The sequence below is a fragment of the Heterodontus francisci genome, chromosome 15, assembly GCF_036365525.1.
Source record: "Heterodontus francisci isolate sHetFra1 chromosome 15, sHetFra1.hap1, whole genome shotgun sequence".
NCBI lineage: Eukaryota > Metazoa > Chordata > Chondrichthyes > Heterodontiformes > Heterodontidae > Heterodontus > Heterodontus francisci.
In genome coordinates this window covers 42,833,186-42,848,256 of record NC_090385.1, presented here as the reverse complement: position 1 = coordinate 42,848,256, position 15,071 = coordinate 42,833,186, and the positions used below count along the sequence as shown (strand labels likewise).

Below are 15,071 nucleotides of genomic sequence, written 5' to 3'. Positions count from 1 at the left end.
ATAATTATACCAACCAAAATCCCATTGGAGGCTTAAGTGCAACAAAATACAGTACCTTCAAGTATAAGGCATAGGTATAACTTTTTTTATTCATTTGTGGGATGTGGGTGTCACTGGCAAAGCCAGCATTTATTGTCCACTCCTAATTGCCCTTGAGATACAACTGGCTTGCTAGGCCATTTCAGAGGGGAGTTAAGAGTCAACCACATTGTTGTGGATCTAGAGGCCAGACCAGGTAAGGACAGCAGATTTCCTTCCCTAAAGGATATTAGTCAACCAAATGGGTCTTTACAACAATTTAGTAGTTTCAGAGCTACTGATACATCTGGATGAAAAAAAGAGCTTGCATTTCATTAACAATTAAAATTCCACAGCTGCTGTGATAGGATTTAAACTCATGTCTATGGAATCATCAGTCTATATCTCAGGAATTATCAGTCCAGTAACTATAAGATGCATTGCAGCAGCTTTCCAAGGCTTCTTCGACAGCACCTCCAAAACCAATGACCTCTACCACCCAAGTCAAGGGCCACAGGCGCATAAGAACATCACTACCTCCAAGCTCCTCTATAAGTCACATACTTTTCTAACTTGGAAATAGATCACAATTCCTTCATCATCACTGGGTCAAAATCTTGGAACTCCCTACCTAACGGAATTGTGGGAGTACCATCACCATACAGAATACAACGGTTCAAGAAGGCAGCTACTCACCACCTTCGAGGGCAATTAGGTATGGGCCATAAATGCTGGCCTTGCCAGAAACACCCACATCTCACGAATGAATAAAATTCTGACTGTTTCAGATAGCATCAAAATAGTTGTGAAAAATTACATCAAATTTTAGATTGTGTTCAATCCTTGAGACTCAGAGCATCTCAAAGCAAATATTGTTCAGATCATACAAAAGCAAAAACTCCAGATGCTGGAAATCTGAAATAAAAACAGAAGATGCTGGCAATACTCAGCAGGTCACATAGCATCCATGGAGACAGAAAGAGAGTTAGCGTTTCAGGTCAGTGTTCTGATGAAAGGTCATCGACCTGAAATGTTAACTGTTTCTCTCTCCACAGATGCTGCCTGACCTGCTAAGTATTTCCAGCATTTTTTGCTTTGTTCAGATCATAGTGGTGCAGAATTTGGTTGAAGAGCTAATCGATGAACAAGGATTTCATCTTTGAGAGTCACAGGTTCTTTGGTTTCAGCATCATAAAAAAGCTTAACTTCAGGGAACTGGATAGCTTAGTGAGTTAAACACTGGTATTACGAAAAAAAAACTTGCATTTATATAACACCTTTCATGACCACTAGATGTCTCAAAGCACTTTACAGCCAATAAAGTACTTTTGAAGTGTCGTCACTGTTGTAATGTAGAAAATGTGGCAGGCAATTTTGTGCACAGCAAGCTCCCACAAACAGCAATGAGTTAAAGACCAGATGGCCTGTTTTTGTGATGCTGAGGGATAAATATTGGCCAGGACATGGGGAATAACCCCCCTGTTCTTTTTCAAAATAGTGTCATGGGATTTTTTACATTAATCTGAGAGGGCAGACAAGGCCTCAGTTTAACGTCTCATCTGAAAGACTCCGTCAATACTGCACTGGAGTATCAGCCTTGATTTTTGTGCTCAAGTCCTGGAGTGGGACTTGAATCTTCTGACTTTCTTGACCTTCTGACAGCAAGAGTGCTACCAACTGAGCCACGGCTGACACATTACACCTCTGGGCTATGAACGGATAGCCAGCTCAACTAATAGAATGGAAATCTCTTGTCTGTTGGTTATATGGGGCTTACATGAAATAAGTGTGGGACAATTTCAACTCAGTTCCTAGTGGGTACGGCCCCGACGGCAAAAATTGGCAATTTCCATCATAAGGTAGCTGGTATGCGCGAAATGGAAATCTCTCGCTGGCACAGTAGATACATTGTTGCCCCAGGGTTGAGGGAGCTTTACTCTGCAGTTTCCTGTGCTACGTCTAACATAGATGTGCTTATGCTTGATAAACGGGATAAAAATGCTCAGCTCAATTACAAGAACAGCTCACTAAGCTTAAGATGCTCAGAACATATAACTAGGATAAGACATTATGACTGGAATTTTATGCTGGCGGCTGGGGTCTCGACATCGGGAAACTGACGCCAAGATCCCCACGCCGCCTCTTGTACGGAAGGCCCACTGAATTTAGTGTCACTAAGTGCCTTTGAACGATGGCAACCCCCCACCCGGAGCCGGGAAGCAGCCCACATGGTTTTTCATGCCGTGCTTTCCATGCGGCGACAGGGTGGCCCGCCTCAGAGGTAATTGCGGCTGCAGTGGGAAGAGGCCCTTAATTGGGGATTAATTACCCAGTTAAGGGCCTCAAGTGGCAGCGGGACGAGAAGGCCATTCACAGACTTTCTCGCCCTGGACTAATTTTCCACAGTGGCAGGATAGTGGCGGGGTCCTCCCCCAAATCCACCCCAGCTACCATTCCACCCAATTTACTGCTCTCCCCACCTCCAAACCTGCCTGCCGCGGCGGACAGCATAAAATTCCACCCTATAAACTCATAAGGCAGCAAAAATGGGAGATGCATTTTTTAAATTTTACTCACACTGATAGATTTGTAGAAAGATTTCTGTCAGCTTGCTGGTGAAGATGGGTTCTGGAAGGTCCCGGAAATACTGTTTTAACATGTCTGCTACATCGAATGCTGACTGGTCGTGGTAATTGACATTGTCAGGATTGTTTTCATTCATCTGCCTCAGAGCCTGGATTCGAGACTTCACCCCTGACTTCCTGAAGATGCCAACCTGTTTATAAAATATAATAAAAATATGTGGTCATCTTTCTACTTCAATCAAGTCAAACCATTTTTATTGAGTGGGAAGTTTTCTAAATATACAATGCTGGCAGCTGATCAGTGTCCACCACACGCCAGCACTCAATTATAAAAGAGTCTACGGACATCCAGATATTGCAACAGAAAGGATATGTTGCAAGATTGCAGATGGCCAGCCATGTGTAATGAGTTAGAGAGGACATCAGAATCAATATCAGGATTTGTTACAGGGAAGAAAAAGGACATAACCAATACCAAAAGTCAGGGGTTTGGGCACAGCCCCTTCATCCTCTTCAGTGATTTCACCAATGCATCTGGAGGCTGCAGGTTAATCTGGAGCCATAGTGTAAAGATGCAAGTAACAGGGGGAAGAAATGACTGAAAAAAAGAGGAGGGTATAGGAAATAGTTAGCGTAACTATTTTAACAATTGTTTTAATGGTTTACTGTTAGCTGTTCCTTTTTAACTGTAAGGAAAATGTCTTGGGAAATGGGATTAGATAAACCTCAGTCAGGAAGCTGGCACCAGAATAAACATGATGCACTGGTTGGCCTCGTTCTGTTAACAACATTTCTATGATTCTACAGCTGTTATGAGTAGTGAAGTTACTTAATACCCTGGTCCAGACAACAGTGGAAGACTTCTTGCTCTTGAGTGGAAGGACAATTATACCCAATTTTTTTCCCAAAGTAATTTCTCCCAGTTCCTCTTCTGGTCTTTCCAACCCATTTACTAGCAGCAGTCCAGTTAAGAGTGCACATGCATGACATTGTCCAGGCCTTTGCCTGGATCATTCATAGCTCAGCCACTGGGAGCTATACAAGACTAGCCTGGTGATGACTCTACTTTTAACTTTTTCCTCTTTTCTACTCTTCTTCCAAACTTAGCTCATGGTTTACCCGGAGTGGCACAATGGAGATTGCCAATTCATTGTGGAGGAATTCATACCTGTGAAACTATGCCCAACCTATACTGTGGCACAGCAACATTGTTGTACCATCACACAATTCTATTAGGAAACTTTTGTCTGGTCTGGAATCAAATCAATGTGTCAGCATTGCAAGGATTTCAGTGATTATCGAATGTTTCTCTGAGGCACCACCAGCAACTATTAATATACTTCCCAGAAAGCCCTACAGTTATTGGGATAGCCTTCCGGACCTTCCAGGAATGCCAAGAGTCTCCTGGGGATCCTATGCAAATACTGAAACATGCTTAAGGATCTCCTGTTCTGTGTTGCAAAGGATAGTGTCAACTCCTACAACAATACTCCCACTGTTGTCTGGACCAGGGCATTAAGTAACTTCACTCATCATAACAGCTGTATATTGTAGAACTGTTGTTAACAGAACGAGACAAACCACTGCATCATGTTTATTCTGGTGCCAGCTTCCAGGCTGAGGTTTATCTAATCCCATTTTCCAAGACATTTCCCTCACAGTTAAAAAGGAACAGCTAACAGTAAACCATTAAAACAATGGATAAAATAGTTACGCGAGCTATCTCCTATACCCTCCTCTTTTTTTCAAAGTGATTTCTACACCCCCTCCCCCCAGTTACTTGCATCTTTACACTGTGGCTCCAGATTAACCTGCAGCCTCCTGCAGGTGCCTTCTGCATTGGTGCAATCACTGGAGAGGATGAAGGGGCTGTGCCCAAACCCCTGCTTTTAGGTATGGTTCTGTCCTTCTTCTTCCCTGTAACAAATCCTGAAATTGACTCTGATGTCCTCTCTAATTCATCACACATGGCTGACCATACAGCAGAAAATAATTTTCAATTAGTATACAGTGCGAGAAATAATCTACTAAAACTCAACAAATAGAGAAAAATCCAGAAAGCATCAAATGACCTGAGGGACCAGGATCTTTTCATAGACTCTCTATGGTTCAGTGATCCCAGTATGAAACCTGTGTTGTGTCTAACCTTGTGTCCAATTCTGAGTAACATCTGCTGTCAATGATGTCCAAAGAGAATCCTTCTTGGGAACATTACAACTAATTCTGATTTGCAGCAGAACATGCAAACGCACCTGGCCCATGCACTGACTGCGCAAGTAGCGCATAGCTTGTTGGATGCTTTGAGGTAGCGGCTGTCCTGACCTCTTGACATTTACTATTGGTGGAACGCCAAACACGTATTTGCTTCTGTAATCTGGTTCCTTGCTCCTTTTCATGAACTTGGGAACACCCCTGTGGGGGAGAAAGAGCACAAGAATTAAACCCTGTGGATTGGTGAGAAAATTTAGACTATTAAAATTACAATAAACCTAATTACAGAAAAAACACCCTTAAGACTCAAATAAAAGCAAAATACTGCAGATGCTGGAAATCTGAAATAAAACCAAGAAATGCTGGAAATACTTAGCAGGTCTGGCAGCATCTGCAGAGAGAGAAGCAGAGTTAACGTTTCAGGTCAGTTCTGATGAAAGGTCACTGACCCGAAACGTTAACTCTGCTTCTCTCTCCACAGATGGCGCCAGACCTGCTGAGTATTTCCAGCATCTCTTGTTTTTATATATTATAACCCTTAAGACTCACTTTCTTTTTAAATATGTTTTCCTCTTATCCTTGTGATCTTTATCCTTTGGCCCATCTCTCTCCAACACAAACTTTCTTGTATATTTCAAATTTTTTCCAAAGTTATTAAAGTCATCGCTCATTCCTCCTAAGCTCCAAATATATTGGGTCCAAATCTCCTGGCCCTGGATGTTGAGGCTCAGCTGAGGCCAAATTTGGTGCAACGTACTGTCATGATCCAGTTGCATACCTGATACACGTCCAGTAGAGATTTATGTCTGCAAATCAAAGAGGGAAAGTGGACCACAGCAGCAGACCTGTGTGAGACCGCAAGGCCCAAAGATCGAATGGGTGCTGAGACAAAAATACTCCACTTACCTCTGGGGTCCTCTTTGGCTTGCAGTTGGGCAGATACACCAGTCTGATGCTCCCAGTGTAGGGCTCAGCACCAGCTACTTGCATCTGGCTCTCCCTGGTCTGCAACTAGAGGAAATTGAAGTGGGTGGCTGTGAAAGTCCCATCCCGCTTTATTAACATCTGAACACTGGCCCTGCACCTACTTCAGGTGGAGCTTTAGTTCCATCCACTTTTCCCAATTTTCCTTTCCAGACTTCAAGAGAAAAGAAAAATGGGGAGACGTGTATAGTAGGCGGCAAATTCACCTATCATCCATTTTGCAATCCTGTCAAAGTTGAATTTCACATCCTAAATCTTACTTTGATTTCTAAATCCTGTCCTCCGCTTCTGGGTTTGTATTCCAAATTCCTTTCCTTCTCAGATTGTTTACCTTTCTTTACCAGTACACGTCTCGTGTTTTGCTTTTACGCCAAGAATTTCAATCTGTTTCCACCCTTAGTGAGTTTTTAAACAATTCAACCATAGCCCACCACCACAGCTCATTTTCCACATTTCCTCCCTCTCTCACTGCTGTCATGTGACATAGTCTACATTTATTCCCCACAGCTGCAAGGAGGAAACCATCTGCAATGTTCTGAGGGTCAAAGGCCATGGTTGGACTAGCTCCAAATCCTGTGGATTCCTGTTATTGTGCATTCTCTGTTTGGTTACAGTAAGAGTGAAGAGACAATAACAGGGCTCATATCCAATCGGATGCTTTTTTATCCTCAAGGAAACATTAAGAATGAACCCTCTTGAATCATGAGGACACAGTCCAATGACACCGAGTGCACAGCCAGCTTCTAAACCACTGTAGAGATTGTCATTATCGAATGCACAAGGGAGAGAGTGTTTTGGCAATTCATTATCACAAATAATCTGATTTTACTTCAGCTCTGAGACCACAGTTCAAATTTCACTGAACGCCAATGGGTTGTTTCACAGAGTAATGAAACATGTTTCATACCCCAAGATTCTGATCAGAGGGAGAGTCAGTCCTATACCTCTCTCATACATTTCCTGGAGACTGGATTCACATCCTTAGAGGAAGAAGTCTGATAGCCTATTTCCCACCTGGCCACTTAACCAAAGCATGAGAGATCAAGAACAAAGAGAGCAACAAAACAATCAGGTTCACCCAATGGTTCAGGTGGCCAACACTCAAGAATGGGACTGAGTCAAACATAAAGGTTTCAGATTTGATCCCTATTCTGCATTGAATGAGTTGATCTCAGCTGGGGTGACAGTGAAAGTGCTTTGATTGATCAAGCCAAAAAATATATTCCAGGATTCCTTTGCCAGATCACTTTGTTGTGAGAACGGTGTGCCGTGATATCTCTGATTATTGAGAAAACACAAATAGTGTATTTCATGGATGTGACATGTCTTATGATTCAGATGGCCCTTATTCCATATCATCAGGAATCAACTGTCCTTTATATAAACTGTCCAATTTCTTGAATTAGATTCCAGTCTACACGTCACTTCTGGGTATTTGTTTTGCTACATATAAACTATTTAAATCCCTCAATTAGATTCCAACATTTTACTCACTCTAGGTATCTATTCCTTTGCATGTAATATTCTGCATGATGTATAATAGGTTTCATTTTGTTACAGACTATTAGCATTGTCCCTTTTGGGGAGTTCTCCATGTCACTTTGCATTCTTCCTTTGGATGACATGCACTTCATATCAAATCAGAATTAGTTACAGGCTTAACTCTGCTGCACAGTACAAGCAGATGCAAGATAAGCACTGCAATTTCTCTCCTGGCCACGGAGTCCATTTTCAAATTCTGCAATTTGCTATCAAAATATAACAGATGCAGCTAATGACAACAGTGAGCGAATGATGACCCTGCCCACCCCATATAAATCTTAGGTGCTGACCAGTTCCAGCCCTGCTTGCTGCGGACAGCGTGTCTTTCCATGATGGCGGTCAGGCGCAGTAAGGAGAACCGCTGCAGGAGGTTGAGCTGAGCTGCTGACTGTCTGTTGATTTCCAATGAAGCAGAGTTCAGGCTTGGACGATGAGAGTTCTGGAAACTGTGCCAGCGCAGCTTCCTGGGGAAAGAAAATGTAATTATTAACCCAGGGCACCAAATACCAAGGCTGCCAACACCACACAAGATACTTGGGGCCAAATTCAGCAGCAATAGCATGACAGCATAAGGCACCCATTTGAATCTCTGCCACTGACCCTGTCAGAGTATGCAGGGGCAGAGGAAAGCTCCCCAATTTAAATGTTCCAGGTAGGCATCTGGGCCATTACAGGCACCCATCAAAGCAGGGGTCACAGGCTACATGGCACTAAGCAGCTGCTCAGCTTCCAGTGGTGATCCCAGACTAAAGAGAGATTTCCAGAAGTTCCTTCAATCCCCTTATAAAAAGGATCTATTTCTTAGCTGGGTAAGATTATTCAGGGGTCCAGGCTCAGGCCCCACAAATACTCAGAGCAGGCCAGTATCAGGCTTAACCAAGTCCCAGCCTAATTTATGACCCTTCTTCCACACTCCCCAACTGTCTTCAACCAAGATTCTTCTGAGAAAACTCACAAATTCAGGGCCTCATTGACTTTACAAGAAAGGTGGTCCGATATTTAATTTTGTTCTAAGTGATTATTTATAAAACTTTGTTGCACCAGGTTTATATTATGGAGGGGTTCACACCTGCGATTCCACAGGTAGTAAAGTATCCACTACAGCTAAGCAATTGGTTGAGGTATAAGTGAACATAAACTGCCTCCCTCCTCCCTCAGGGAGGAGCAGCTTCATCCAGGGTCAGTCTCTCATGCTGCAGCTGCAATGCAAGACTGACCAAGGCTTGGGAAAAGACCATAAAGTACAGAAACGAGAAAGTAAAAGCGTTGCATCCAGGTACCATTTAATACCCTGGAAATAAGATAAAAATAAATGAGGCCATGACCCAATAATTATGTAATTTTTGCTCTGCTCAGTCTACACACGTGTAACTAGTGGGGGTGCCGCAAGGATCACTCCTGGGGCATCAGCTATTTACAATCTAGATCAATTACTTAGATGAGGAAACCAAGAGTAATGTATCCAAATTTGCTGATGACACAAAGCTAGCTGGTAAAGTAAGCTGTGAGGAGGATGCAAAGAGGCTGCAAAGGGATATAGGCAGATTAAGTGACTGGGCAGAAAGTGGCAGATGGAAACTAATGAGGAGAAATGAGAAGTTATCCACTTTGATAGGAAAATAGAATTTTTTTTTTAAGTTGACAGACTGGGAAATGTTGCTATTCAGAGGGGCCTGGGCATCCTTGTACATGAATCACAAAGTTGACATGCAGGTACAGCAGGAAAACAAATGACATGCTAGCCTTTATAACAAAGGGATTGGAGCATAAGAATGAAGAAGCCTTACTGCAATTATATAGAGCATTGGTGAGACTATACTTGGGAGTACTGTGTACAATTTTGGTCTCATTACTTAAGGAATGATATACTTGCCTTACAGGGAGTGCAAGAAAGGTTCACTAGACTGATTCCTCAGATGAGGAGAGATTGAGTAGAGTAGGCTATATTCCCTGGAGTTTAGAAGAATGAGAGGTGATCTAATTGAAACAAAATTCTTAAGACACTTGACAGGGTGCATGCTGGGAGGATGTTTCTCCTGGCTGGGGAGTCTAGAACTCGGGGTCACAATCTTAGAATAAGGGGTTGGTCATTTACGACTGAGATGAGGTGAACCTTTGGATTTCAGAGGCTGCGAATGCTCAGTCATAAAGTATATTCAAGATAGAAATCAATTTTATTTTGATACTAAGGGAAACAAGGGGTGTGGGGATAATGCGGAAATGTGAAGTTGAGGTAGATGATCAGCCATGATTTTACTGAATGGCGGAGCAGGCTTAAAAGGACCAAATGGCCTACTCCTGCTCCTATTTTTTATGTTCTTATACGATAGTTCATAACATCTTGTGGTGATAGGCACTCATGAATACAGGAGCTACTCTGCGGGATACGGATGTGCTCATTTTATCTCTGTCTCCTGGATAAACACATACAGGACAAGACTGGCTAGTCGCTCGACACAGGAAACCCTTTGTTAAGATGAAGCAGAGATAGAAAGAAATCTATTGAAAAACAATGTCTTATTCAAAAGGCACCAATGAACCTTTGAAAGCCAAGCACAGGAGAGCTGATTAGTAATATACAAATTATGAAATGGCTCATTTTATTTCAATGGAATGTTGCAGTTCAATTCTGACATTTTTTGCTCTCAATTATCTCCCTGTTCTCCTGAAGGCACTGATTGCCACTGGGATACCTTGTCCAAATGTGCATTCTTGATTTGAGAGTCTATACTGAGAAGGGACATTTGGACATGGGGACATTGTAGTTAAGTTTGATCTTATCCTCACTCATTGTCCATACACATGTAATTTCCAACAGGGATCAGTGGCTAGTGACCAGGAATAGGAACCCAGGCTGATTTCTCCACTCCTTTCCTGCAGCCCAGGAAAGATGCAGCCCAATTGTTCCATCATAACTGCTGCTTTGACTCAAACCAGCTAATTCAGCACGGGCCAGCAACAAGCCTTCACTAAAGCAATTTTACATTTAATTATCTGTGGAGCAATTACAGACAGCTGTATGAATATTCAGAAAGAATGTGAGAATTAGATACAAGAAAAAAATCTTACATTCATATAGTACATCATGTCTCTCAAGAGACTTCTCACAGTGTTTCAAAAACAGAATTAGTCTGAAGTGCAGTGACTGCTGTTATGAAGGCAAATGCAGCAGCTATTTTGCACACAGCAAAATCCCACAAAACAGAAATAAAATTAACGTCCAGTTAATTAGTTTTTCATGGCATTGATGTGGTGGGAATGTTGGCCAGAACTCCCTGCAAATAGTGCGATGGGGACTTTAATATTCACCTGTACCACCAAAACAGGGCCTCAGTCTAACATCTCATCTGGGGGAGGATGAAATAGCAAGTTATCAAACAACATAGCAATCTCCAGTCATCTGCACAGAAACCAGTTTGGTTAATGTGGCATATACATGATTTAATTCTGATGGTATAATACACGATACCACGAGGCAGATTTTCATCCTAACGTTTCAACGAAAGAAAACTCTGGCAGGTTCTTTCATGCAAAACTCCCGACCAGGTATTCCTTTCTGGACTCTTCCCTGAAGTTGCATAAGAAATAGGAGCAGGAGTAGACCCGAAAAGTCTGCCCTGCCATTCAAAATGATCATGGCTCACCTTGGGCTTCAACTCCACTTTCCCGCCCTTTCCCAATATCCCATGATTCCCTGAAGGACCAAAAATCTGCCTGTCTATTTCATCCTTAAATATACTCAATGATGGCACATCCACTACCCTCTGGGGTAGAGAATTCCAAGATAAAGAACCCTTTGAGTGAAGAAATTTCTCCTCGTCTGAATCCTAAATGATCGTCCCCTTATTCCGAGACTGTGCCACCATGTTTTAGATTCCTCAGCCAGCGGAAACAACCTCTCAGTATCTACCCTGTCAAGCCCATTCAGAATCGTGAATGTTTCAATGAGATCACCTCTCATTCTTCGAAACTGCAGAGAATATAGACCCAATTTACTCAGCCTCTCATCATAGCACAATGCTGTCATCCCAGGAACCAATCTCGTGAACCTTCACTGTACTGCCTCCAATGTAAGTATATCCTTCCTTAAATATGGAGACAAAAACTGCACACAGTATTCCAGCTGTGGTCTGACCAAAGCTCTGTACAATTATATCAAGACTACCTTATTCCTGTACTCTAATCCCCTTGCAATAAAGGCCAACATGCCATTTGCCTTCCTAATTGCTTGCTGTACCTGCATACCATGCATAATGCCTGGGCAGTAAAAATGAAAACCTGGCCACATCTATCATTGTGCACAATATCGTGTTACATACGATATATCACACTTCTGAAATTGCCCCCTCCCCAGAAAGGGAAGAAAGTTTGGTAAATGCATCACCCCCACACACCCCAGTGTTCTTCAGAAGCAGACTAACTGTTTGGATCCTTAATCTGTGCTGAGATAGCTGATTTCAGCCTAGGCACAGTAGGGACAGTACAACTAATTTAAGTCCCCTTGGGCTAGCAGGGTGTGAAATCGCTAGGGCAGTACCTCACTCAAATAACCATTCTTCATGCATGAGCTTAAGCAGTGGATATTAGTCAGTTATCTGACGTTGGGATGCATCATAGCCAACTTCATCCATTCCTTATCCACATACAATTACAAGGAAGAATCACTGCATAGAGGATCAGAAGTAGGAATCCTAGACCAAGATCATTATAGCATACCATATAGTACCTACTGTCTTTAACTCAGAACTAACCAGTAAGGAGCTGCAACTTCCCTGTTCTTTAGAACTCAGTTCCACAATTGGTTGAGCTGAGTAATGGAGACAGCCTGCAAAATGGCATTTTACGTCCGTGATGATTTACCAACAGAAGGTCAAAATCCACTAACCTGTTTGGTCGGGTTAATGAAGCCCCGACTCCAGAATCCCTCCGCTCCCTCATCTCTATTTCTTCAGCTTCGATTAGTGAATTCCCAGTACTGTCAAAATCACTTGCAGAAGTCCCCACATCAGACATAGAACGGTCTTCAAAATTCAGACCCTGCAAATGAAAAACTGTCTCTCCAGTGGAGTCAGACTCTGTGTCATTAGATTCTGTGCATATTGTTTTTGACCAGAGGCCCACTGTCTGCTGTAACCCATTGACATGCTTCAAAACATCATCTAGTTGTTTAAAGATATCCTCACGCCCAACTATGTCATTATGAGTCTCAGGCACGTTGTCATAAATACTCTGCTTGCTCCCCATGGAGCTGCACGAACCTCTTCGTCCCTGGAACGCAAACCCTTGAAAATTGTTGATGCTACTGCACGCTGACATTCCAAAGGACAGATTTTCTGATCTCCAGTTTATCAAATGGTCATCCACAACCGGACACAGGCTTTCTATGGAGAGGGCTTTGGGGAAGGTCCCTACTTTGTGGTTTGTGGGTACACGGACAACATAGTCTTCATAAGAATAAGGTTCATCTTTTCGATTGTGGTTGGAGGCCATAAGCCCCATTTCATAGTCCTCTAAGTACAGTCCACAATGTATTGTGCTGTGGCTACTTCTAGAGTTGAAGACCTTAGAATGTTCTCTGCATCCACAGTCAGCAAGAGAAGTAACACCAGACTGAGGTACGTCCTTTGGGCTCTCATTATCAGTTTTCAGAGGCCTGGAGCTCTGTAATGGTTCATGTTGCTGTTGTAATACAGTCCTGTCACTTCCTGGCTCTTTACTCTTTGAAACTGCTTTGTCCTTACCCCGAAGAGTTTTAAATCGAAGGGACTCAATTCGTCTCAGAAAGCTCTTGCTCCTCTGTTTTCTGGGGTTCTCCACAAAGTCTGTGGTTTGGGTTCCAGTGGAAACAAAGTTGTCACTTGTGCAGTTATTGGTCTTTCTTGCTGTTTGGGAATGAACCATGGCGACTCTCCTCGGACTTTTGTTTGTTGCTAACTGACTGCCCGAGCAGTGACCCATCACTACCTCTTGGATGCTCCCACCACTGCTGCTGCTCTGCACAGAACTGGCCTCAGGATCACTGAGATCAGAGAGCATGCTCTCATGGCTGGCTGACTCCTTCATTGTTGAGCTTAGGACCTCAGCACAGTTCGACAGGAAGTCAACTGTCGTTAGCCGAGACCATCTTTTGCTTTCTCGCTGAAATGCCCAGCGATCACTGATAGCACACAGGTCATCTTCTTCAGAATCATCACCCTAGAATGACAATAGCACAGTAATTACAAGAAGGTCACATCATGAGGAAGGACATACCAGGATGGTATGTTGCCTCCCTGGTGCTAGGGTTAAGGAGGTCACAGAGCAGCTGCAGGACATTCTGAAGGGGGAGGGTGAACAGTCAGAGGTCGTGGTACACATTGGTACCAATGACATAGGTAAAAAGAGGGATGAGGTCCTGAAACAAGAATTTAGGGAGCTAGGCAGCAGATTAAAAAGCAGGACCTCAAAAGGTTATAATCTCTGGATTACTCCCAATGCCACATGCTAATGAGTATAGGAATAGAAGGATAGAGCAAATGAATGAGTGGCAGAAGAGATGGTGCAGGAGGGAGGGCTTTAGTTTCCTGGATGACTGGGTCTGTTTCTGGCAATGGTGGGACCTGTACAAGTTGGACGGGTTGCAACAGAAACGGGACGGGACCAACATCCTTGCTGGGAGGTTTGCTAGTGCTGTTGGGGGGTGGGGGGTTAAACTAATTTGGCAGGGGAATGGGATACAGAGTGGAAGTACAGTAGGGGGTGATGCTCAGTCAAATATAGAAGAGAAGCTGAGTCAGTCTGGAAGGCAGAGCAAATATAGACCTGTTAAGGCACAAGTGAAAAATGCAAGGCTGGATTGCATCTATTTTAATGCAAAGAGTCTTACTAGTAAGGCAGATGAATTGAGGGCATTGATTAGCACATGGGATTATGATATCGTTGCTATCACAGAGACATGGTTGAGGGAGGGGCAGAACTGGCAGCTCAATATTCCAGGGTATAGAACCTTCAGGCATGACAGGGGAGGGGATGAAAGAGGAGGTGGCATTGCACTGTTGATCAAGGAGTCAATTACTGCAGTAAGGAGGGATGATATCTTGGAAGGTTCTTCAAATGAGGCCTTATGGGTTGAACTTAAAAACAAAAAGGGGGCAATCACTTGGCTGGGAGTGTACTATAGGCCTCCAAACGGTCAGGGAGAGATAGAGGAGCAGATGTGTAGGCGAATCTGAGAGAGGTGTAAAAATAATCGGGTAATAATAGTAGGGGATTTCAACTTACCTAATATCAACTGGGATAGTCTTGGTGTAAAAGGCTTAAAGGGGGCAGAATTCTTAAAATGCATACAGGAGAGCTTTTTGAGCCAGTACGTAGAAAGTCCTACAAGAGAAGGGGCAGTACTGGACCTAATCCTAGAAAATGAAGCCGGACAAGTGGTAGAAGTGTCAGTGGGGGAGCATTTCGGGGATAGTGACCATAACTCTAAGATTTAAGGTAATTACGGAATAGGACAAAGACGGGCCAGAAATAAAGGTACTGAATTGGGGGAAGGCCGATTTCAGTATGATAAAACAGGATCTGGCCAAAGTGGATTGGGAGCAGCTTCTTGTCGGAAAGTCTACATCAGACCAGTGGGAGTCAAAGAGGAAATAGTGAGGGTTCAGAGCCAACATTGTACCCGTTAAGGTGAAGGGTAGGACCAACAATTCCAGGGAACCCTGGATGTCAAGGAATATAGAGGATTTGATCAGG

The 15,071-nt window shown here is 43.2% G+C and overlaps 1 protein-coding gene across 9 annotated transcripts in view; it reads right to left on the bottom strand.

Annotated features, from left to right (window-relative positions):
• The window catches only part of stard8 (StAR related lipid transfer domain containing 8), a 204,340-nt gene that overhangs the window by 18,416 nt on the left and 170,853 nt on the right, over nt 1-15,071 (bottom strand). For 6 of the 9 annotated variants that reach the window (XM_068047466.1, XM_068047464.1, XM_068047470.1 and 3 more), the window contains 4 exons: nt 12,226-13,535; nt 7,607-7,804; nt 4,856-5,015; nt 2,596-2,794 (listed from right to left, as the gene is read on the bottom strand). In XM_068047466.1, the coding sequence (XP_067903567.1) occupies nt 2,596-2,794; nt 4,856-5,015; nt 7,607-7,804; nt 12,226-13,535 (1,867 nt within the window). The remainder of the gene's footprint in view (nt 1-2,595; nt 2,795-4,855; nt 5,016-7,606; nt 7,805-12,225; nt 13,536-15,071) is intronic. The other 3 variants (XM_068047469.1, XM_068047471.1, XM_068047473.1) reach the window with 1 other exon arrangement.